This window comes from Ovis aries, chromosome 1 (assembly GCF_016772045.2).
Source record: "Ovis aries strain OAR_USU_Benz2616 breed Rambouillet chromosome 1, ARS-UI_Ramb_v3.0, whole genome shotgun sequence".
NCBI classification, from domain to species: domain Eukaryota; kingdom Metazoa; phylum Chordata; class Mammalia; order Artiodactyla; family Bovidae; genus Ovis; species Ovis aries.
The window spans coordinates 98,961,756-98,987,912 of record NC_056054.1 but is presented as its reverse complement, the minus strand read 5'-3'; the positions used below and the strand labels follow the sequence as shown (position 1 = coordinate 98,987,912).

Below are 26,157 nucleotides of genomic sequence, written 5' to 3'. Positions count from 1 at the left end.
CTCTTCACATATCTCTTTAATTTGTATCCTTTTTACAGGAAGGAATCATGTCTTATTGATCTTTACTTACTGCCTGGCACATGAAAGGTGTTCAACAAATGTTTGTTGACTGTGATACATAATTATCACAAAGTTACATTTAAAAAAAAAACCCTAAGGGATTAATACAGATTATATAAAAAACTGGAAAAATGTGCCTTCTCTTTTATTCTCTTTAAGGTACTGTCCCTTTATTAAGTATCTTTTTCTGGCTTAAAGTACTTTTAATACTATCTACTTAATCTCAGTATTTCTATGAAGTAAAGGTTAACCATTGTAATTCTTATTTTCTACTTCATAAATGGAAAATCAGATGGATTAAGTGATTTGCTGCTATTTGCTCACACAGATTCCTTATAGCTTCATATGACTTCCTAGTTTCTCTTACTCTTTCCTACCATGGAATGTCTTCCAACCTTCCTAGGTGTAGGCACTGCACAAGGAATACTTTTACAGACATTTTTTCACATAAGTCAAGACTGCATCTTATAGTTTTTCCCATGGTCTCCATAGCAACAAACCACACTGGTTGTTGGGCCAGTTTGGGGAAAGCTCTAAAAAGGCAGTGTAAGCCTCGCTGCTTCTCAGCTTTGCCTAAACTTTTCTTCCTCCTTATTTCTCTTACAGGGTCAAATTAGATACTTGAACATTCCGAAATAAAACCAAAATGCTTATTTACTGGAGCACAAAGGAAAGACTAACACTGAAACTATTCCTTAGCTCTTCTTCTGGGTGTATTCTTCAGGATATCCCCACAGAATTTTAAAAAGGGATGGACGAAGTTACAATAGATGTGATAGTCTTTATCTCCTCTCAGGCACTGTCTGGTTGCACTGGTCACGTGAGTTGACTGCTCTCCATAAGGCTGGAAAAAGGCATCCGTCACACCTTTGAACTACACGTGAGCTTGCACTATCACTGTTAGCAGCCCTGGGGTCCTCTTACCACTAGTGTTTGTCATTTCTAGTATCACAGACAAATCTCTCTCTGGGCATTCATTTGAAACCATTTATATGAGAAGTATATCATCAGGGCCTCTCTACTCCAAATTTTTCCATACAATGACATGGGCATGCTGATCACATTAGCAAATCTTAAGTTCCTACCCACAGTGTTAGATTCTTGAACTGATCTACCACCTTGGAGAACCAATTTTCTTTTCATTCACTAATTCAATAGATAGGTATTAAACACTTATTATGTGCTAGGTTCCATGACAGGCACTAAGGATATAATGATAAATAAGACGTAGTCTCTGACCTCAGGAAGCTCACAGGTTAATGAGGAAGTTGGATAAGGAAACAAGTAATCACAAGTTTTGAAGGTGATGTAAGTGCACTGAGGCAGGAGAAACTGACATCTCCTAATGGCGGCCAGGAAAGTCTTCTTAGAGGAGTTGACAAGAGTTGAACACTGAAAGCATAAATAGGCATTTCCCTATTTATGAACAGAGCTGAAGGACTATCCAGCCTGATAGAACAGTTCTAGAAACTTTAAGTAATTTGGCAGGACTGGAGGACAGATAGAGAAAGAGAACAGTCAGGACGTGGGAAGTCTTGTATGACACGATAAGAATATAAAGGATTTTGGTATCTGGTGTTTCTTAACTTTTGGGGACTTTTTGATGTTATGTGAAATTTCAAAACAACTATTTTTATGAAAAAAATACACAGTTATTTATGACATTGCAAATGCTTTTAAAAACTGCACATTTCCTCTGACACTCCTGGAGAAGAGTCTTAAAACTTCTCTCCCCCAGATCCCTGCTCTAGGCAATGGCTAGACATGAAAGGGCACCTGGGAGGTATGGCAGATTCAAGATACTGGCTTAGGCACCACTCATTTCCATGCCTTTCTAGCATGACTTCTTCTCCTATAGAATCTGGAAAGCCAAAAGCTCTTTCCCAGATTTCCTTGAAGCTAAGATTCTGAATGTCACCTGGGTTGCCTCATATTCACTTGCCCATGTAAGACCTCAAACACAGACGTGAATAAAGTGGGAGTGAAGACAGCACTTGGGAACTGGAGCAGCTGGAGCCATTTCTAATGTCTGGTCCCCGATCATAGGTCCTAAGTGGCAGATGACAACTTCTATGGTTTTCTTTTTCCTCCTAATTTAGTACTATGTGGTTGGGTGTTTCTCTTTACTATGCAACACTCAAGTTTGATACCCTGCTTTACCAGAATTTCTGAAAACTCCCAATACATTGTAATAAACCACTTCCTGCTTTAAACAGTTAGCGTAGAATCTGTTTTCTGCTATAAGAACCCTGATAGGTACAGCTGGTGCTGCTGCTAAGTTGCTTCAGTCGTGTCTGACTCTGTGCGACCCCATAGACAGCAGCCCACCAGGCTCCCCCGTCCCTGGGATTCTCCAGGCAAGAACACTGGAGTGGGTTGCCATTTCCTTCTCCAATGCATGAAAGGGAAAAGTGAAAGTGAAGTCACTCAGTCGTGTCCAACTCTTAATGACCCCATGGACTGCAGCCCACCAGGCTCCTCCATCCATGGGATTTTCCAGGCAAGAGTACTGGAGTGGGTTGCCACTGCCTTCTCTGATAGGTACAGCAGGACAGTAAAATGAAAAGATGTGTATTAAAAAAAAAAGCTTCAGTATATGAAAGTCCCAGTAGACCCACTATAGGCAGGTGCTCTAATCTAACATATATATATATATATATATATTCTGGAGGAGTATTTATTTCTGGAGTAGTTCTAGAAGAACTTGCTTGTTGAGGGATTTTGAGCATAGAAAGCAGGGCTCTGTCCATGACCGGTTGTTGCATTTAAAATGAACTTTTTTGTGTGGAGAGACACTAACTCCTAAAAAGCTTTTCATCTACTAATAGAGTTTTATGTCATTGCTCTTTCTCAGAATACATACACTCCCTAGAGATGATCTTCATTATCACTTGAGCACTGACCATTTACCTTCTGGGTCACAGACCACTTTGGGAATCTCATAAGAGCTTATGGATACTTCACTTCCAAATATACATATACATTCTCATCATTCTGCATAAAATACCAGGGGAAAAAGTTAAGGATACCTTTCTCAATCCATTATTCCCTTAAAGTTCATTCACTATCCTAAAGTCAAAACTCCTGCTCTAAAATGACAAAAGTCTGTTCCCAAACCAACATCTGATACCTCCTAGGATGAAAGAAAAATCCAGTTCAAAACCAGACATTTTTTTACAGAAATAACTTGCTGTGTTTCCCATAATAAGTAGTTTATAAAAATTGATTTTTTTCAAAGTAGAAAATGATAAACAACCCTTTTCCTCTCCCCACCACATACACTCACCATGTTTGGGGCTGAGAATGGGAAATGGATCTCCTAGTTTCCAGAAGAAATACATAAAGGTCAACCATAAGAGACAGGAAAAAAGCAGTCGCTGTTTATGTACTAAGAAAGAGGAGACAAGGTGAAATAAGTATATATAAAACAGTTTTCTTTACATAAGTTTATGGGATCATCCTAATTAATATTTGGCTGCCTTGTTCACTTGGTAAATGAATGGTGGAACAACATAAGTTTTAGAAATTGTTTTCTAAACTTCTTACCATTATAAGAGAAACCTAGTTGAATTAGGGGAGTCTTTTTTTTAAGAATGAAGAAGTCTTTTAAAATGACAGTTGAAGAGGGGGAAAAAGTCATTTTCTGATAAAGTACTAATAACAATCCCCAGTACAAATCAACAAGTACAAATAGTATCCTGAATTGGAAAAATGAAAGGAAAGACATTCTAGTAGAAAGAGAAATAAAGTTGTGGCAGGACAAATAACCTAATCATTCATTTAATATTTATTTTGTGCTAACCTTTTAAAGATGCTGTATATGAGGCGCCCCCAAATAACAGTAGCTACTGAAAGTAATATAGAAATGAAGCTCTCTGCAGCCTCAATCCCTAAGAACACTCATCTTAATCATGTGCTGATATGAGGGTAAAATACTCACGTAGTTGGATGTTGCTCACAATAAAATAGCCAATGTAAAAAGGCACCATGAAAACCAGGATCAACAAAATTACACACAGGTTCATTTTCCAGTGAAAATAACGGGAGCTGGAACAAATGTCAAAGAATTATCACTAGGAGGGGAAAAGGGCAGCTATTTTCACTCTCTTTAGTCTTCCAAAGGCTCTCTTGCTCTTTGAACTCAATACTGAATATATTTCCTCTCATTAGTCAACTAGGCTGTTACTATCTACTCATTTATAGAGATTAAAAAATTTATTATAAAGTTCTGAAAGGTATATACGGCCATAGTAACCTCCTAAGAATTTCATTTTTTAAATTGAGACTGTTAATGCTCTGGTTATATTAATAGGCAATATATAATAACATGTATCAATATATATTGTTACTGGTAGATGACTATTGTTTCACTTAACACTGGGAGTCATATTTCAATATGAGTTAAAAGAAAATAAATGTTAATAATACGCATTATAAAGACACATAAATACTTCTTCTGTAACCTCAGTATAACTAAACATCTGATCTTCATGATTACTTTCACTACTGCTTATAAATTATTTTATTTATTGATTTTTAGGACTTTTTATAACAATTTCCTGAGACATAATTCACATATTTAAAGTGTACAATATAAGGGTTTTCAGCATATTCACATTGTGCAACCACTGCTACAATCAATTTTAGAACATTTTCATCAGTCCACAATGAAACCCAGTACCCATTAGCAATCACTCCCCTTTCTGTTCAGCCTCCCCAGTCTTAAGAAGAAGAGCTTTCTGTATAGCTCAGTCAGTAAAGAATCTGCCTGCAATGCAGGAAACCTGGGTTCGATTCCTGGGTCAGGAAGATTCCCTGGAGAAGGAAATGGCAACCCACTCCAGTACTCTTGCCTGGAGAATCCCATGGACAGAGGAGGCTAGCTGGACTCCTGCCAGGGGGTTGCAAGAATCAGACACAACTTAGCAACTAAACCACCACCACCACCAGTCCTAGGAAAGTGCCAATATACTCTGTCTCTATGGACTTGCACATTCTGGACATTTCATGTACATGGAATCATGTAATATATGATCTTTTGTGACTGACTTCTTTAACTTAGCATTAAGTTTTCAAGGTTCATCCATGTGCAGCATCTATCAGTGTTTCACTCCTTTTTATGGCTGAATGATATTCATACCGCATCTGGTCCCATCACTTCATGGGAAATAGATGGGGAAACAGTGGAAACAGTGTCAGACTTTATTTTTTGGGGCTCCAAAATCACGGCAGATGGTGACTGCAGCCATGAAATTAAAAGATGCTTACTCCTTAGAAGAAAAGTTATGACCAACCTAGGTGGCATGTTGAAAAGCAGAGACATTACTTTGCCGACTAAGGTCCGTCTAGTCAAGGCTATGGTTTTTCCTGTGGTCGTGTATGGATGTGAGAATTGGACTGTGAAGAAGGCTGAGCACCGAAGAATTGATGGTTTTGAACTGTGGTGTTGGAGAAGACTCTTGAGAGTCCCTTGGACTGCAAGGAGATCCAACCAGTCCATTCTAAAGGAGATCAGCCCCGGGTGTTCTTTGGAAGGAGTGATGCTGAAGCTGAAACTTCTGGCCACCTCATGTGAAGAGTTGACTCATTGGAAAAGACTGATGCTGGGAGGGATTGGGGGCAGGAGGAGAAGGGGACGACCGAGGATGAGATGGCTGGATGGCATCACTGACTCGATGGACTTGAGTTTGAGTGAACTCCGGGAGTTGGTGATGGACAGGGAGGCCTGGCATGCTGCGATTCATGGGGTCGCAAAGAGTTGGACATGACTGAGAGACTGAACTGAACTGAATATTCATACCATTGTATGGATATGCCACATTTCGTTTATCCATTCATTAGCTGGTGGACATTTGGTTGTTCCACTTTTTAGCTTTTCCACCATTTGCATATCTTATTTGGAGAAATGCCTACTCAGATCCTTTGTCCATTTTTTTTCCTTTGTCTAATTTTTGACTGTGTTATTATTTTTTTTTTATCATTGAGTTGTTAGAGTTCTTTACATATTCAAGATAGAAGTCTTATATCAGATTTATGGTTTACAAAAATTTTCTCCCATGTCTGGGATATCTGTAAACTTTCTTGATGGTGTCCTTTGTATTTATTGATTTTAAACTTACTTAAAACTAGGCCTGGTTTCAAAGAAGGTTAAGTAGTTAAATGGCTTATGAGTATATATTAAATACAAGATGATGAAAAAAACTATAAGGTAATATGAAAGGAAGGAAAAACAATGGCAAAATATATGTAGAATATCAGGCTAGGCCTGATGGTTATTATGAAAATTCACACCTTAGAGTTCTAGAAACTTGCTACAGGTGGGTCATAAACTTAGCTTACATTTTCTAATGGCCAATGTAAAATAGAAAATTCGATCAGTTTGATACATCATAGAGTATGTAAGAAAAACAAATTATAAGGGAAGCATAATTATTACTAATTATAACTGAATTATTACCATGATCATATTGAAATTTCTCCAAAGATTTCTTAAAGAAGAAAATATGAGGGCAATTAACAATGGTTCTTCACACCATCCTTTCAAGAGAAACATCAGTGAGTTTCAGTGGGCTATTTCTTACTTTTTACTCCTTAGTGGATATGGCAGGAATCATAACACACAGAGCTATTTAGTAAAGGCTATCCTACAGAGAGCCAATACCATTTAGTATAAATAAACTGACAGCTTTTGCTCATCTGGATTACCCACTTTTGAGCATTTAGAGAAACAACATGCACATCCTCCAGGCAACTGTACTCAGTATTTCAACTAAGTTTCTAAAAGATACTGGGAGGCAGTGGGTTTGAAATAACAAGTGTAATCCATATTGCCCATTAAAAGCAAACCATATATTTTAACCGCAATTTGAGCTGAGGGTAAAGTGACAGTCTCTTGAGAAAATTAAGGATACCAACAAGATTACATATTTGAATAGGAGGCTACAGCACTTCTGCTTAGAGATGAGCCAAAAGAATACTCTTGTTCAGGTCAAAGATTTTCCTTTGAAAACTATTCTGAATAGTCAATGCACAGTTAATAATATATGATCACAATCCATAATTCTGTTACATTGTAGGACCAACTGTTAGTATAAAAAAACAGGTATAACTGAAGCCTACCCAGTCCCCAAAAAGGACCTACAGAAAGACCTACAGAAGAACCAGATTTAGCAATGTTACTTTCATAAACTTTAAGATAAGCTATTTGAGGAATATAAATCCAAGTAACTGAGGGACATATCTTACTATATGGGATTATTAACAATAAATGAGTCAAAAGTTGGGGGACATCAGCTACCAAAAACAGTAGTTTTGGTTTTAGACTGAGTCAAAGTCCTTTCTAAACTACCTAGACATTACTCATGGCCAGTCAGTCACCTGTTTTTATAAATGAAGTTTTCCTGGAACACAGTCACACCCATTTGATTACATATTGCCTCTGGCTGCTTTGGCTCTTCAATAGCAAGGTTGAGAAGTTACAATAGAAATAGTGTGGTCCACAGAGCCGAAAGTATTTACTCTCTGGCTCTTTACAGGAATGGTTGCTGACCTCTGGTCAGCAGTAAAACTTTCAGGTTGTGATAATAAAAAATTTTTTTTCTAGTTTTATTGAGAAATAACTGACACAGACCACTAAATAAGCTTTAGGCGTCCACAATGATGGTTTGATTTACATATATTGTGAAATGATTAAAAAGGTTTAGTCAACATCATTCTCTCATTTAGATACAGTAAAAAAAGAAAAAAAAAACCTCTCAGACTCTCATGATGAGAACTCTTAGGATTTACTCTTAACTTTCCCACATATTACACAGCAAATTAGCCACCTTCTTTCAATTTCCCCTCCTCCAAACTCTGCTTCTGCACTTCAGTCGTGTCCGACTCTGTGCGACCCCATAGACAGCAGCCCACCAGGCTCCCCTGTCCCTGGGATTCTCCAGGCAAGAACACTGGAGTGGGCTGCCATTTCCTTCTCCAATGCATGAAAGTGAAAAGTGAAAGTGAAGTTGCTCAGTCGTGTCCGACTCTTAGCGGCCCCATGGACTGCAGCCTACCAGGCTCCTCCGTCCATGGGATTTTCCAGGCAAGAGTACTGGACCAAACTCCCTCTAGCAACCACTAATCTGATCTCTTTTTCTAAGAGTTTGGTGTTCTTAATTTTGTTTTTGCTTTTAGGTTCCACATATAAGTGAAACCATACAGTATTTGTCTTTCTCTGTCTGATTTGTTTCACTTAGCATAATGCCTTCAAGGTCCATCCATGTTGTCACAAATGGAAGGATTTCATCATTCATCACTGTATATACACTTCATACTTTATCCATTCATCTCTCCATGGACACTGAGGTTGTTTCATGTCTTGACTACTGTAAATAATGCTGCAATGAACATGAGGTGTTTCGAGTTAGTGTTTTCATTTTCTTTGGACATACTTTCAGAGGTGGAATTGCTGGATCATATGGTAGTTCTATTTTTAGTTTTTTGAGGAGCCTCCACACTGTTTTCCATAGCAGCTGTATCAATTTACAATCCCAGCAATAGTGCACAAAGGTTCCCTTTTCTCTCTAAGACCACTATTTGTTATCTTTTGTCTTTCTGATAATAGCCACTCTAACAGATATGAGGTGTCATCTCTCTAATGACTAGTAATGTTGAGCATTTTTTCACATACCCGTTGGCCTGATAAATCTTTGGAAAATGTCTATTCAGGTCCTTTGCCCATTTTAAAATTGGATTATTTGTTTTTTCGCTATTGAGTTACAAGTTCTTTATATGCTCTGGATATTAACTCCATATCAAATACACGATTTGCAAATGTTTTTTTCCCTTCTATAGGTGATCTTTTCATTTTGTTGATGGTTCATTTTACTGTGCAGAAGCTTTTTAGTTTGACATAGTTCCACCTGTTTGTTTTGTATGTTGCTGTTTGTGCTTTAGGTGTGATTTCCAAAAAAAATATTTTCAAGGAGTTTTTCTGCTATATTTTCTTCTAAGAGCTGCATGGTTTCAAGTTTTACATTTAAGTCTTTAATCCATTTCAAGATCTCTTCAAGAAAATTAGCAATACCAGGGGAACATTTCGTGCAAAGATAGGCTCAATAAAGGACAGAAATGGTATGGACCTAACAGAAGCAGAAGATATTAAGAAGAGGTGGCAAGAATACACAGAATAACTATACAAAAAAGATCTTTATGACCCAAGTAATCATGATGGTATGATCAGTCACCTAGAGCCAGACATCCTGGAATGTGAAGTCAAGTGGGCCTTAGGAAGCACCACTACAAACAAAGCTAGTGGAGGTGATGGAATTCTAGTTGAGCTATTTCAAATCCTAAAAGGTGAGGCTGTGAAAGTGCTGCACTCAATATGCCAGCAAATTTGGAAAACTCAGCAGTGGCCACAGGACTGGAGAAGTTTTCATTCTAATCCCAAAGAGAGACAATGCCTAAGAATGCTCCAGCTACCGCACAATTGCACGCATCTCACACACTAGTAAAGTAATGTTCAAAATTCTCTAAGCCAGGCTTCAACAGTACGTGAACTGTGAACTTCCAGATGGTCAAGCTAGATTTAGAAAAGGCACAGGAACCAGAGTTCAAATTGCCAAAATCCGTTGGATTATCAAAAGAGCAAGAGGGTTCCAGAAAAACATCTATTTCTGCTTTATTGACTATGCCAAAATCTTTGACTGTGTGGATCACCACGAACTATGGAAAATTCTTAAAGAGATGGGAATACCAGACCACCTGACCTGCCTCTTGAGAAATCTGTATGCAGGTCAGGAAGCAACAGCTAGAACTAAACATGGAACAACAGACTGATTCTAAACAGGGAAAGGAAATACATCAGGGCTGTATATTGTCACCCTGCTTATTTAACTTATAAGCAGAGTACGTCATGAGAAACAGTGGGCTGGATGAAGCACAAGCTGGAATCAAGACTTCCAAGAGAAAAAGCAATAACCTAAGATATGCAGATAACACCACCCTTATGGTAGAAAGTGAAGGAAAACTAAAGAGCCTCTTGATGACAGTCAAAGAGGAGAGTAAAAAGTTGACTTAAAGCTCAACATTCAGAAAACTATGATCATGGCATCTGGTCCCATCACTTCATGGCAAATAGATGGGGAAACAGTGGAAACAGCGAGAGACTTTATTTTTAGGGGCTCCAAAATCACTGCAGAGGGTGACTGCAGCCATGAAATTAAAAGACTCTTACTCCTTGGAATAAGGACCAACCTAGATGGCATATTAAAAAGCAGAGACATTACTTTGCCAAGAAAGGTCCATCTAGTCAACGCTATGGTTTTTCCAGTAGTCAGGTATGGATGTGAGAGTTGGACCATAAAGAAAGCTGAGTGTGGAAGAATTGATGCTTTTGAACTGTGGTGTTGGAGAAGATTCTTGAGAGTCCCCTGGACTGCAAGATCAAACCAGTCCATGCTGCAGTCCATGGGGTTGCAGAGTCAGACAACTGAGCGACTGAACTGAATCCATTTCCAGTTAATTTTTGTGAGTAATATAAGATGGGGGTCAAGTTTCACTCTATTACATGTGAATATCTAATTTTCCCTCTATCTTTTATTGAAGATGTTTTCTTCAATACTGAAAAGATAGTGAAGTCTTTTCTCCATTGAGTATTCTTGGCTCCCTTGTCAAACAGTTGACTGTATATGCTTTGGTTTATTTCTGGACCCTTAAGTAAAATTTAATAATTAGCATGTAAAATAACACTTGCCTAGTCTCCATAGTCATAGGATCTATATTTAGCTCACCCAAGAAAGGTTTGGATTATTAAAGAACAAATTTAAAAACCACAAAGTCAGAACATATTCCTGTTTCACAAGTTCTTAATTTATCCATCAAGAGACTATAATCATCAACTCTGATTCTCAAAATAGGAATTTGAGAATATAATCTGTTTATAAGTCTCAAGACTCAGGGATCTATATGTAATGAGTTACACAGCTTAGCTTAGCTCAGCATTGATTTCTGACTACAGAGCCAATGCCACTTTATTCTTAAGAATTTTCCATGTAGTGATTTTTTTAAAGTATAACAAAACTCTACACAGAATAGCTGATGTACTCTAAACACAAATACTGGCCCCTTAAAAAAAGGAAGCTTGCAGTTTAACAAGCAAGAAATATTTTGGATAGACTGTTCATAACAGGTCTATTTTTTTGGAGGACAGGAGTTACTTTTTTAAATCACTTTAAAGAACACTCTTAAGTTCAATCAGACTTGAACATGCCTATGAAATAAACAAAATTAACTAGATTGTTAAGAACTGGAGTTTAGTTTTCATAGAAGCCCTTAACTAGCTCGGAGGAATTTGGATCTTTTCAGGTAGAGATTTCTCCATCAGCAGGATAATGTGAAGAGCTCTTCCTTGGATTCAATCAGAGAGCAGCTTGAGAAAAATAAAACTTCTTGTAGTAAAGCCTGGGACCTAGGTTCTCACAGCCCAGTCTCAATTAGTACTTCAGAACTAATGTTCAGACTTGTTTTCCTGCTATTTTACAATCTTTGTCAAGCCAGTTACTAGGTTCCTGAACCCATACTGGCTATGATTATTACAGTTACTGAGACTAAGCTAACTACACGTGGATTTTTTTTCAGCTACGGGATCCCAGTAAATCTTCCACCATAAAGAAAGTAACGTAGGTCTCTTTAAGAGGAGACATAATTAGTACTCTTACTCACCTGCTATTCAATACTCCTAAGATTTCAAAGATGATGAGCTCAAACATGGTGCAAGAAAATGCGAAAGTTACAGAGAAGATCACCTGTACCACATACTGACGTACCTGTTAAAAGTCAAATAGAGACTAAAAGTCATTTCCTTGTGTGAAATATTGAGTTGATTACAAGTCAGAAAACTTATTTTGAAGAAATTCTCAAGTTATTAGAAACAGGACCATGACAGTAACCTGTCTAGAGCTAAAAGAATAGATGAAAATAGGTTGTACTTCTAATTCATAGGTCACTATTACCATCATCCTCTTGTGGATGAAAAATTTAAAGCACAAGATGAAGTGACAAGGTCAGAAGTAGCACTTAGAATTCCTGATGTACAGTGACAAAAAATGACAGATTTAGATATACAGGTTAGTTCTAAAAGGGTTTCTTCAACATTTTGCACAGACCTTGAAACAGTTTTAGAACCTCTCCTAGGAGGCCTTACAGTAGTGAGCAGAAGAGAATCTCTAGAATTCTGGGCTCTTTTAGACAACAACTCAAACTCCCTGGGGAAGTTTAATGGAGAACATACTAGAAATGACCCCAGATAGTCCATGACCATTGAGCTTATTACTAAATGAGGAAGATTAATCAGGAAATGTCCAGTGTAGGCTGTTGTCTTTCTGAATTCAAACCCTAAGATATGAATCAGACCAGCCTTAGAATTAACTTAGGATGTCAGACTGATAATTAACACTGAATGCTAGATACCCAAATGAATGAGTACATTTATGAGACATTACAAGTTAAATTCTCTCCCAAAGAACTATTTGCTATTGGTGTGTATACTAATATGACTATACCATGATATTTCTTGATCCTGGCTTCTGGGCTATATATGACTAGCATTAAAAAAAAAAAATCAACTAAGCTTAATTATATTCTCCAATTTAAGAACTATATATTATAGTAGCAAAAGCTTCCCATCTTGGGAGTGAACATGATTATCTTTAAAAAATTTTTTTTGACCATCACAGGTCATGAAAGTTCAAGCATAAATGGTTTTTTAATTGAAGTATGCTGCTGCTGCTGCTGCTAAGTCACTTCAGTCGTGTCTGACTCTGTGCGACCCCACAGACGGCAGCCCACCAGGCTCCGCCGTCCCTGGGATTCTCCAGGCAAGAACACTGGAGTGGGTTTCCATTTCCTTCTCCAATGCATGAAAGTGAAAAGTGAAAGTGATAGCTGATTTAAAATGTTTCAGATGTACAGCAAAGTGATTTATACACACACACACACACATATTTCAGATTTTTTCCATTACAGGTTATTATAAGATACTGAATACAATTCCTTGTGCTCTACAGTAGACCCTTGTTACTTATCTATTTTATATGTAGTAGTGTATATCTGTAAACCCAAAGTCCCAATTTATCCCTTTTCCCCCTTCCTCCACTTTCCCCATGGTAACCATGAGTTTGTTTTCTATGTCTGTGAGTCGACTTCTATGTTGTAAATAAGTTCACCTATATCATTTTTTTAGATTTCACATATAAGTGATATAATATGATAATTGTTTTTCTCAAACATGATTTTTCCTTTAATGGAGGTATTTTTCTTTTCCCATTTAAAACAATAAGTTGACATAATATTAGCATAATCAAAATGATCTCTTCTCACCTCGTAGTCCTTAAACAGCTGTCGCATGAAAAAAAGCCACCCAAATCCAAAGAAAAGTATCTGGGGGAGAAAGAAGATAGAAGATCAGCATGTCAATACATAATCTTTTGAGAAATGCCTTTTACAGACTATTTTATGATAAAAGGTTGCCTAACTAAATAGCTTATTTTAGAGATTAAAGGTGACATCCACTCATATAACACTTACTTATTAAAGTCCTCAACAGTGGACCAGATGTTGAAATGCTCTTCAATTTTTGAAATTATCCTTGTTTTAGAACATGTTTTAAGTTGGGCACAAATTAAGACAGTAGCCACATGACAGCTCTGTTGATTGTTCTAAAGCTCATTTGTATTTCACTGGTAAATACCTTCTCCACATACACATACTCTGACACAACTCCTCTTCTTGTATTGGCTAGGAATGTTATCAAAGAATAAAATTCTTTTTAAAAATTATAGTTGCTTTAAAAGGTTGTGTTAGTTTCTGGTGTATTCAGTTATACATATATATATATACACACAGGCACACACATATTGTTTTCCATATTCCTTTCCATTACGGTTTGTTACAGGATATTGGATATGGTTTCCAATACTGTGCTATGCAGTAGGAACTTGTTGCTTATTTTATGTATAATAGTTTGCACCTGCTAACTGAAAACTGAATTTATCCCTCCCTCACCCCTTTTCCCCTTTGGTAGCCATAAATGTGTTTTCTATGTCTGTGAGTCTGTTTCTATTTCATAAGTAAGTTCGTGTCATACTTCAGATTCCAAATATAAGTGATTTCATATTTGTCTTTCTGATTTACTTAGTATGATAATCTCTAGGTCCATCCATGTTGCTGTGAGTGGCATTATTTCAGAATAAAATTCTTTTATGCCTTCCAACTCACTTCAGGAGCAAGTGTGAACTCTCGAGTATGGTTTAGCAGATTCTTCCTCCTCGTACTGTGTCCCTCCTATTCACCAAATTCATGTTTTCAGCCACATGGAACTGCCTATGCTTCTTTAGATATAACATTCTTTCATACCAAGACCTTTCCAGATGTTATCCTTTGACAGGAACTTCTCTCCAGTCCCCTCCTTACTTATCCTACAAATCTTAACTATTATTACCTCTAGAAGACCTTCTCTGGCCTCCCAAATACAGATAACTTGCTCTTTTTATATAATCCTATTATCCTACCTTGTATTTCCCTTACCAAAGCACTTGCCACACAGTTTTCTAATGTCTAATTTAAACATATTCTTTTTAAAAAGACTGTAAGTTCTGTGAGGGTAAGAGTCACGTTTGTCTTGCCAATCTTTGTATTTCAGCACCCAGCACAATGCCCAGGACATAGCAGGCTCCCCATAAATGTTTGCTGAATGGATAAATGGTGCACAGTGAAAGATGGCTTGTTCTTCAGGAACATTCAACCTCAATTCTTTGGTAACAACTTCTATGTACTGTGCTAAGTGATGAGGACACAAAGATGAGTAAGACTGTTACTACTCTCAAGGAGGTACAGTATAGTGGTAAAGACACTAAATAATTATAGTGTAATTAAAAGATGCTTACTCCTTGGAAGAAAAGTTATGACCAACCTAGATAGCATATTCAAAAGCAGAGACATTACTTTGCCGACTAAGGTCCGTCTAGTCAAGGCTATGGTTTTTCCTGTGGTCATGCATGGATGTGAGAGTTGGACTGTGAAGAAGGCTGAGTGCCGAAGAATTGATGCTTTTGAACTATGGTGTTGGAGAAGACTCTTGAGAGTCCCTTGGACTGCAAGGAGATCCAACCAATCCATTCAGAAAGAGATCAGCCCTAGGATTTCTTTGGAAGGAATGATGCTAAAGCTGAAACTCCAGTACTTTGGCCACCTCATGCGAAGAGTTAACTCATTGGAAAAGACTTTGATGCTGGGAGGGATTGGGGGCAGGAGGAGAAGGGGATGACAGAGGATGAGATGGCTGGATGGCATCACGGACTCGATGGACGTGAGTCTGAGTGAACTCCGGGAGTTGGTGATGGACAGGGAGGCCTGGCGTGCTGTGATTCATGGGGTCGCAAAGAGTCGGACACGACTGAGCGACTGAACTGAACTGAACTGAACTGATGGGACATGCAATGATAGAGACATGCACATGATATCGTTAAAGAATACGCAAGAGGAAGACTAAACAAATCTGGTATGGGGTTAGGACAGATTTTTCTGGGGAAGATATACCTTGGCTGAAGGAGGTTTTAATTTAGAGTTTAAACCTGGTATCATGTGCAAATTTGAGGATTATATGCATTTTTCTAGAGAGAGGCTTCAAGGTATTCACACACACTCAAAGGTTCCCATGGTCCCTAAAATATTTTAAAACAAACAAAAGAACCAAACACTCTCTTAAACTGTTGCAAAAGAATTAGGCAGGTAAAAGACAGGTAGTGGGGGTGGACAGGTCTTTTTCAGACAGCAAAGAGCATGAGTAAAGGCACAGAGGTGAGAAATAGCATGGTATATACTGGTAACTACACATGGTTTGGTGCTGCTGGGAGACAAAATTCAAAGAAATAAGTGAGGCAAAGAGGGGAGGAATAGAGGACCAATGACAGAAAGCCCCAAGGTCACTGTAAACAGCTTGAATCATAGTCTGTAGGTGATGAGTTATTGAAGGATGGAAAAGACATGGCTAGGTTTACTTTACAGAGAAACTATGGGGGCTCTCTGAAGGCAACAACACTGTAGAGAAAGAAACAGAACAGGAGGTTGCTGCAGCAGTTCAGATGAGAGATAACAAAGGCCTGAATTAAAACAGTAAAAAATGGCTTTTCCAGTGGTCATATATGGATGTGAGAGTTGGACTATAAAGAAAGCTGAGTGCAGAACTGATGCTTTTGAACTGTGGTGTTGGAGAAGACTCTTGAGAGTCCCTTGGACTGCAAGGAGATCCAACCAGTCCATCCTAAAGGAAATCAGTCCTGGGTGTTCACTGGAAGGACTGATGTTGAAGCTGAAACTCCAATATTTTGGCCACTTGATGTGAAAAGTTGACTCATTTGAAAAGACCCTGATGCTGGGAAAGATTGAGGGCAGGAGAAGAAGGGGACGACAGAGGATGAGACGGTTGGATGGTATCACTGACTCAATGGACATGAGTTTGGGTAAACTCCGGGAGTTGGTGGTGGACAGGGAGGCCTGGTGTGCTGCAGTTCATGGGGTTGCAAAGAGTCATACACGACTGAGCAACTGAACTGAAATGAATTAAAACATCAGTGGCTGGAGAGGAGGCAATGGATTTGAGTACTTCGAAGGTAAAATCAGCAGGGAGAAATTAAGGATGACTAGTTTGGAATACAGGATGAAGAAGGAGGCCATCCACTTTATATAAAGACTGCTGGAGGGAAAAAAATTTTGGGAATGTAGATGGGAGACAAGAAGATGACAGGTTCACTTTTAGATATGCTAAGTGCTTGAGGGCCATCCAAGTTGACATAAAAGATTATGAAGGGAGGGCTGAAATACACCTGAGAGTTGAAACAGTCAGAGAATATGAGATCATTCAGGAATAGTATATAGAGTGAAGAGAGCAATATGCCAATATGCCAGGCTCCTCCGTCCATGATTTAATGTGACTGCACTAGGAACTAGACTTCACTGAGTTGGGGGTGCATGGGGAGTAACACAGTAGAGACAATAAACACAGATTACTCAAGGGACAGCCAAGAATGAGAAAGACAGAAAACATTAGACCATTAGCCTAAAGAAGAATGTAGGGTAAAGAGAAAAATTTATAGGCCAAGGGGAAGAAAGCAGTGAAGAGATAAACTAATATGAGAAGAAACACTGGATGTGAGTTGTTATTATCTTTAGCAACAGCTATCTTTTACTGGCCATTAAGGTATATTCCAGGAACTCTTAAGTGCTTAGCCTTGCAATAACATTAAATCATAAAAACTTGACAAGGTAGGTTTGACTGTCCTCATTACAGAGATAGAAGGCAATGGCACCCCACTCCAGTACTCTTGCCTGGAAAATCCCATGGACAGAGGAGCCTGGTAGGCTGCAGTCCATGGGTTCGCTAAGAGTCAGACACGACCGAGTTACCTCACTTTCCCTTTTCACTTTCATGCATTGGAGAAGGAAATGGCAACCCAATCCAGTGTTCTTGCCTGGAGAATCCCAGGGATGGGGGAGCCTCGTGGGCTTCCATCTATGGGGTCGCACAGAGTCGGACACAACTGAAGCGACTTAGCAGCAGCAGCAGCATTACAGAGATAGTTGAGGTTTAACAGAAGTTAACTCATTTATAGTGGGTGTCAGAATCAAGATCAAGCTGAAGTCTGTGTAGCTGACTCCAAAGCTTGTGCTTATAATCACTTCACAATAAGCTGCTCCACAATCTAAGGCACATGTGGAAAACATGGCTTTAAACAGGAGTAAGGGGCACCTTATCTTCTGACATGGGAGGAAAGGAGTTGGGAATGGTCATGGACATAGACAACTGCTTAGATTAAGATGTAGAAGGAGCTCACACCTTTTGGCCTCAGTTTTGTTGATCAAGTAGGAGGCGAGGTCATCTGCTAAGGGCAGGAGAGGTGAAATTGAAAAAAGGGGCTTTGAAAAGAGTGGTTAAAAGCTCAGAGAAATTATGAAAGGAAGGGAACAAGGAGCTTATTAAAGTCAAGGGAAAAAAAAAAGAATCAGTGACCTGAGGCTGTCCATAAACTCAAGGCATCAGCAATCTGCACATATGTGATTTTCCACAAAAGCCTTCAGGCTCCTGAGTTCAGTTCAGTTCAGTTCAGTCATTCAGTCATGTCTGACTCTTTGCAACCCCATGCACTGCAGCACACCAGGCTTCCCTGTCCATCACCAACTCCCAGAGCTTACTCAAACTCATGTCCATCGAGTTGGTGATGTCATCCAACCATCTCATCCTCTGTCGTCCCCTTCTCCTGCCTTCAATCTTTCCCAGGATCAGGGTCTTTTCCAATGAGTCAGTTCTTTGCATCAGTATTGGTTCCTGAGTTAGCAGTACACAAACTACAGCAGTGATCCAATTGTGGACTTTATATGCAGGCAAAGAAACAAGTGACTATGAAGGAGCTTGGACACATGATTTGACCGAGTAGAAAAGGAAGAGGGTGAATAGATTAGGACAAAATACCCCTAGACTACTTATGAGATCCTTTAGCTATTTTAAATCATCACCAGTGGAGACATTTAAATTCATAGTTTAGAAGCCATATTTAAATGATTTCTGAACTCATGACTGCAGTTGAAGTTAGGCATTTAGAGGGTAGTATATATGGTGAGATGGATAATAAAAAATAAAATATTTCACGAAGATCACTCTGAAATGGGACTTTAGACAAGAAAAGAAAACAAATGAAATTGATAAGTCTTTATGAGGGGGCGGGAAATGGGAGAAAAAGAGAAAAGAGATATGCTCCTTTGTATTTCATTATGGCTTCCTTTCATATTGACAAAGTTTAAAAAGACTTTTATACAACTAATATTAAAAAATACCAGGAAAATTCAAGAAGTCCAAGATTAATACAAATTCTGGCAAGATTATACAGGATCTAAAAAGCATGCAAAAGGGAAAAGCAATTTTAAACATTTTGCAAATAAAACAATGTGCACTGCATTTATTCAATAAAGAGAGTATTTTTGAAATTGTGCAGTCTTGACCTTGAGACTTAGAGTGTACTTGAACTGATAAGTCTTATAACTGTAGAGAAGGCTGAAAACAGAGGTTAGATAACAGTTGCTTTCACAAAAGATAACTCCTAAATTGAAAATTAGCTACAGAATAAAAAAAAAAAAGGCCATTAGCAGGATAATTGAAAGAACAGACTAGAAAAAGATTCCTTTCTTGGATCATTTATTTACACTTTTAACAAATATTTATTGGTATCTAATATGTACCAGGTCTTAAGGGTAGAAGGGTGAACAAGACAGCATGGACACTGTCTCAAGGTTTGTAACCTATGGAGGAGATAGACAAGGAATTATGAAACAATGCGACAGTGCTACTATAAGGGAAGTGGGCAAAGGGTACTAGGAAAATATGTCAAGGGGTATCTAGCCCAGTCTGGAAGAGGTTTTATGGATATCCATGTTGAGAAACAAAGTCTAAGTAGGAGCCAGTCGGGAGAAAGAAGGCGTATGGGAAAAAGGTCCAGAAAGAGAACAGACTGGCGGAAACCTGGAGGCATGACAGCATGGCCAGGTTAAGGAACTAAACGAAGTTCAGTAAGGCTAGTGTATAAACTGAAGTGAGAAATGGTGAAGGCCAAGGCTGAAGAGGTTAAGAGTGGAATCTCATCATAAGAGACCACATAAGCCAGTTAAGGATGTGAACTTTATCCTGTGGAATGATGAACAATCTCTATACCAAGATGTTGCCTGGGGTGAACCAGCTTCAATATATGATCTCTGACTTCAGTTTTCCTTTCAAATAAATCTTTCAGTTCATATAAAACATGAAAAATGAGGGGGAGATGTTTCTAAGGCAATCACACCTCTCCAGAAAGGTGCTTTTTATTAAATATTTATTAGGCTTCTACTATAGGGCTTCTCAGGTGGCTCAGTGGTAAAGAATCTACCTGCAATGCAGGAGACACGGGTTCCATCCCTGGATTGGGAAGATCCCCTGGAGAAGAAAATGATAACCCACTCCAGTATTCTTGACTGGGAAAACCCACGGACAGAGGAGCCTGGTGAGCTACAGTCCATGGGGTTGCAAAGAGTCAGACACAATTTAGAAACTCAACAACAACAAAAAGGCCTCTACTATGTGCCAGAAACTGATCCAGATGCTGGGAAATACAGCAGAAACAAGGACAGAGAGTATCCTGGAACTCATGAAGTTCACCTCTAACAAACACAAACAAACAGTAGTGACAGATATGAAGAAGAAACTAAAACAAGGACATGAGACAGAAGGTGGCTGGAATGGATGTTAACCTTGACTAGGAGTAGGGAGTCAAGTGAAGCCTCCCTGAAGTGACATTTTTACTGATATCTAAATGATGATGAAGTAGCCACATAAATATTTGAACAGAGAAGATACCACACAAAGGATTTTTTGGGGTCTTAGTTCCTCCTTTGTAAAGAGCAGCTTTGAGAGTTAAATACTGCATGTTAATGCATGTGTGAAAGTTAAAATATTATATGGCACATAAGATCAGAAAGCCACTTTCTTGGCTTAACTTATCAATTATATCCATACTATAAATCTTAAAGGTTACAATACAATGCCAATTTCCTCAATGACATTCTTATTTTTATTCTAAATGAAGAAAATGCTACTTAAATATTGTCATTTTTCCTGAGTTGATACTCGGGCTAAAAATAACCCTGAGTTGTCATAAAGGGCAAACCCGAAGCCTTAGAAAAGTTAGAAAAGCAAGAGAATTATATGTCCAGATTTTTGTACATTGATACATTTGAATATTATGTAGCCAATAAAAGCAATATGAAAACTTATAAAAGTTGGTAAATTTAAAAATAAAAAAATTGTTATTGGGATGTTACTTGTTTCATACTCCAAAGTATTTCAATAAAACTTTTTCAAGAAACAGGGACAATGCTCCACTCCAAAGACAAAAGCATTAGGATAAAGTAATACAAACACAGAAAAAAAAAAAAAAAACCACCCTAAGATTTAGTTTACTTTAAACTCCTAGAAGGAACTGTTTCTGTCATGTGCCACTTGAAAAAAAGAGCAATTAAAGAAAAATACCTTAAGTTAGTGGAGAAATGAGGTAGGGGGTAGATCAGTAATTAGGTAGTCTGAGCTTCTACAAATTTTAACAGTTGGCCAATAAATACTTACTGAGCGCCTGCACCTGGAGGGAGGATAGAGCTATTAAAAAGATAGGCTCTCAAAAAAAATAAATTCATAAATAAATGAATACATAAATGATATCAGTGCTATGATAAATGCTGTGGAGAAAATAAGTAACTCAAAAAATTTACATAGTAAAAACAAAAAGCTCACTAGACGAAGTTTCTATAGAGCAGGGACAAGTCAGTAGAACTTTATATAATGCTCCATAAACGTGTTTGTTGACTGTACGAATGAATGAAGATGGCTAATCTGGAAGGAGAGAGGGTCAGAAAAAGATCTGAAAGCGTGGCCGCAAACAGAGGATACACGTTGGAGGTATTAACAAACGAAAACGGATACTTAGATCTCTGAAGTGACGGCGACAAATTCCTCCGCATCCGGATTCAGAATTTGACAACTAACCAACAAAGCCCTCACGTGTCCCCAGGAGCCAGCCGGATTGGCGAGTGGCACACTCTGCACCCGGAACCACACTCTTCCCTAATCCATGGATCAGCCGCGTAGCCCAGAGCTTCGGGGGGCTTTGGGGACAGCTCCCTTCCCGCGGCACCGGCTCTGAGCCCTAAGGACACCTGACCTCTCCCCCAGATGGAAAGGAAACTGGGAGGTGGGGTAGGATGGGAGGAGGAATGGAGTATGAGTGGGACGCGGACGGCCGCGGGACTCCTCCTGACAGCGAGGGAGCAAGGAGCAGCAAATCCCACACCCTCTCGGAGCTGAGCACGGGTGCGGCAGGCACTAGCCGCAGGCGACAAGGGCGAGACTCCGGGCCAGCCCGCATCACCGAGGCCTGGAGAAGACGACTCGGGAGAGAGGTTGAGGAGTCCTGAGGCGGGCCGCGGTGGCTCACCTGGGAAGTAATCATGATGCTGGAGTCGATCAGGAAACTCATGGCGAAGAGTAAGGAGGGCTCGTGCCTCCACTTTCCCCGAAGCCACAGCACGCTAGACCACAGACCCTCTCACACAGGCGGCAGTCGCCCGGGGACCTGGGTTCGCCAGCCTGACGCCATCAAGCTGCGCCCCAGCCAGCCAATCAGCAACTACGTCCAGCGCTTCCCGCCTCGGGCTACGAGTGGGAGGGACGCTGAGGAGCTGAGAGCGGGGGGCGCGGCTAGGGGACGTTTAGGGGGCGGGGCTTAATTGGAGAGGGCCTGGCTAAAAGGAGCAAAGTACAGCAACGAGGTCTGAAAATTCGAAAGCAGATGTAATACAGGATAGCATTTCCACTTCTGAGGCTAACGGAGGTGGGGCCTGAGATAACATCTTATTTTAATTCTCTTTTATAATGGTGAAAGTGAAGTTGCTCAGTCGTGTCTGACTCTGCGACCCCATGGACTGTAGCCTACCAGGCTCCTCCATCCATGGGATTTTCCAGGCAAGAACATTGGAGTGGGTTGCCATTTCCTTCTCCAGGGGATCTTCCCAACACGGGATCGAACCCGGCTCTCCTACATTGTAAGCAGACGCTTTACCGTCTGAGCCACCAGGGAAGTCCGTATAATGGAGGAGTTAATAATAATGGATTATACCACAAATCAGGCATTGTGTTCTACATGTCACAACTTAGCTTGGGTCCACAAACAATGGCATAAAGAGGGAAGAATATAAAGGCAGGTTTTAGCACATATAGCTAATCAAATAAATTTCTGATTCTTTTACCACTCTTTTGAGAGGCAAATAGATGTATTGGAGCATGCTCAGAGGTGAGTCACCAGATAAGGACAGATGAAAGGAAATGAAGAAAGAAGGCTCAGGAACATTGACAGTTGTCTTCATTTGAAAGAATGGATAGAATTGATATGGCCTCAAAAGATATTTGTAGGACAAAGGACTGGGAGTTAAATAAAGATAGATTTAATTCAAAACAAGGAATAATTCTTTAAGAGTCTGAAGATGAATTATTTTATTGCCCCACCCATGTTGGAATTGCTCAAATGTAGACAGAATCACTAATTTATCCAGTCAATACTCATTTTGTGAGGGCTTAATGCACTGCTGTGGGGCTTATCCTTTCCCACCAGGCCTCTACCTAGTCCATGAATTGCCTATAATCTCATCCTGAAGCTGGCCCCAGCCATCACCCAATATGAAACTGGCTGCATTCAAGGCTAACAGTCAATACCTGGAAGTCAATACTTGCAACTTGGACCAGAGTGTTTAGTTTACTACAGTCTGAATAACTGAGACTCAGATTTATTACACACAAGGAAATGTATCTTTCTTTCTTAGACTTGAATTCTACTCATACTAAGCAGCTCAAACACCTCTCAGATGTCCTGTCCCCAATCCAGAAGGCCAGGGAGCAGTGGAGATATCCATACTAAGGGAGAGTCTAAGCCAGAGAACCTTGTGTCCCTGGCTACATCTATCGGGGAAGAAGCAGCATCTGTGTAAGCAGATGATGAGTTAGACTCGCACCTATCAAGGCTGTGTGATAGTGCAGAATGCTGTGTTAGCCTATCAAGGCAAACAGTTTACCTTAGTGGCTTACTAGAATGCATGGTGGGGATCAGGGTCTCAGTGAAGCTGGCAGCAGAGAAAGGTATACAATCCCACTGGCCCCAGGGCTGTGTAAAGCTTTGAAAGACACCATTCAAAATTCTATGACAAACCTTGACAGCATATAAAAAAGAGATATTACTTTGCTAACAGAGGTTCATCTAGTCAAAGCTATGGTTTTTCCAGTAGTCAGGTATGGATGTGAAAGTTGGACATAAAGAAGGCTGAGTGCCAAAGAATTGATGGTTTCGAACTGTGGTGTTGGGGAAGACTCTTGAGAGTCCCTTAGACTGCAAGGAGATCAAACAAGTCAATCCTAAAGGAAATCAACCCTGAATATTCACTGAAAGGACTGATGCTGAAGCTCCAATACTTCCACCATGTGATGCAAAGAGCTGACTCACTGGAAAAGACCCTGATGATGGGAAAGATTGAAGGCATGAGGAGAAGGGGATGACAGAGGATGAGATGATTGGATGGCATCACCAACTCAATGGACATGAGTTTGAGCAAGCTCCAGGAGATGATGAAGGACAGGGAAGCCTGGAGTGCTGCAGTCCATGGGGTCACAAAGAGTTAGACATGACTGAGTGGCTGAAAAACAGCAACAATTCAAAATTCTCCCTACTGTTAACACCTGTGTCCAGGTCAAGGACTGATGTGGGTGACCCAAGAAACTGCTACCCCCTGCTTTTGATTTTAGAATGTCTCCAAAAATTTTCACACTAGATAAACATCCATGTGACTGAACTTCTTTATAAGTTGGTCACCACTCTTCCAAACCTTCTTGGCTATGTGCGTTAGTTCTTTCTTCTTATCTAGCCTCATTTCGGAGAAGGCAATGGCAACCCACTCCAGTACTCTTGACTGGAAAATCCCATGGACAGAGGAACCTGATAGGCTGCAGTCCATGGGGTCGCTAGGAGTCAGACACGACTGAGCGACTTCACTTTCACTTTTCACTTTCATGCATTGGAGAAGGAAATGGCAACCCACTCCAGTGTTCTTGTCTGGAGAATCCCAGGGACAGGGGAGCCTGGTGGGCTGCCATCTCTGGGGTCGCACAGAGTCGGACACGACTGAAGTGACTTAGCAGCAGCAGCAGCAGCAGCAGCAGCCTCATTTTGGATGTGTTGACCCTGGTGTTGACCTAGTGTGCACTTAGGACGCCTTGTCCAGGGCTTTGATTGGTTCAGATGAGTCAGAGGTAGTTCTGAATCAAGTGGCATCTTTACCTCAAATCTTGCTCCTCTCTAGTGTATTCTCTACACAGTAGATGGAGCAATCTGAGAGAATGTGACTAAAAATGCAATGAAAGTGATGGTATGTGATTTCCAAACCTGGGTCATAAAGACATTGAAGCATCTGCCTTGATCTCTTGATTCACTTGTTCTAGGGGAAACCAGCCACTGGTTCATGAGGTCACTCAAGCAGACCCAAGTAGAGAGATACTAACTTGTCAGCACCAACCTTCTGGTCACATAACCATGTGAACAGGTGGATCTTACCTCTTCAGTCAAGCCTCAGATGACTGCAGACTTTGTCAATATCTGACTGCAACCCTATGAGAGACCCCACGCTGCTCCAGAGTTCCTGACCCTCAGAAGCTATAAGAGATAATACATATTATTGTTTCAGGGGCTCCCAGGTGGCATTAGTGGTAAAGAACCCACCTGCCAGTGCAGGGGATGTAAGAGACATGTGTTTGATTCTTGCTTGGGAAAATCCCCCTGAAGAAGGGCATGGCAAACCATTCCAGCACTCTTGCCTGGAAAATCCCATAGACAGAGGGGCCTGATGGGCTGTAGTCCACGGGGGTGCAAAGAGCTGGACACAACTGAAGCAGCTGGCACATATGCACATTGCTGTTTCAAGCCGTGAAGTTTTGGAGTGATATGTTACAAAGCAATAGATAACTAATATATGACTCATCACAGACTACATTTTTTACTAAATATTTACATGGCATAGTCTGAGGCTCTTTGTAACCTTTTTTTTTTTTTAAGTTATTTATTTATTGGTTTGCATGTGCAGGTCTTAGTTGTGGTATATGGGTGCAGCATGTAAGATCTGGTTCCCTGACCAGGGATCAAACCCAGGCCCCATGCACTGGGAGCTCAGACTTTTAACCACGGGGCTGCCAAGGAAGCCCTCAATCATTGTAACCTTTGATTTTCATTTCTTCACCACTCACTGTTCAACTGTCAAGATAAAGCCACATATCTTAGGGTTTTGTTATCTACATCTAACTTCAGTTTCTATAAAGATACTGCTAGGCCCAATAACAGATAAATCTTGAGATCTCAGAGAATTAATACAACACAAGTTTATTTTTTGTTTCATGTGAAATCCAAAAGTCCAATTCATGGGAATTGGAAGAGGTGTTGGTGGGGGTGG

At 39.8% G+C, this 26,157-nt stretch overlaps 1 protein-coding gene across 3 annotated transcripts in view; it reads right to left on the bottom strand.

Annotated features, from left to right (window-relative positions):
• Positions 1–22,249, bottom strand: part of GPR89A (G protein-coupled receptor 89A) — a 48,427-nt gene extending 26,178 nt beyond the window's left edge. For 2 of the 3 annotated variants that reach the window (XM_004002405.6, XM_060413673.1), the window contains exons 1-5: positions 22,110–22,249; positions 13,423–13,482; positions 11,767–11,870; positions 4,001–4,107; positions 3,347–3,448 (exon numbers count right to left, since the gene is read on the bottom strand). In XM_004002405.6, coding sequence (XP_004002454.1) covers positions 3,347–3,448; positions 4,001–4,107; positions 11,767–11,870; positions 13,423–13,482; positions 22,110–22,151 — 415 coding nt within the window. In that variant the 5' untranslated portion in view covers positions 22,152–22,249. Of the gene's footprint in view, positions 1–3,346; positions 3,449–4,000; positions 4,108–11,766; positions 11,871–13,422; positions 13,483–22,109 lie in introns of those variants that run through there. The other variant, XM_060413674.1, reaches the window with a different exon arrangement.
• Positions 22,250–26,157: the final 3,908 nt, after the last annotated feature.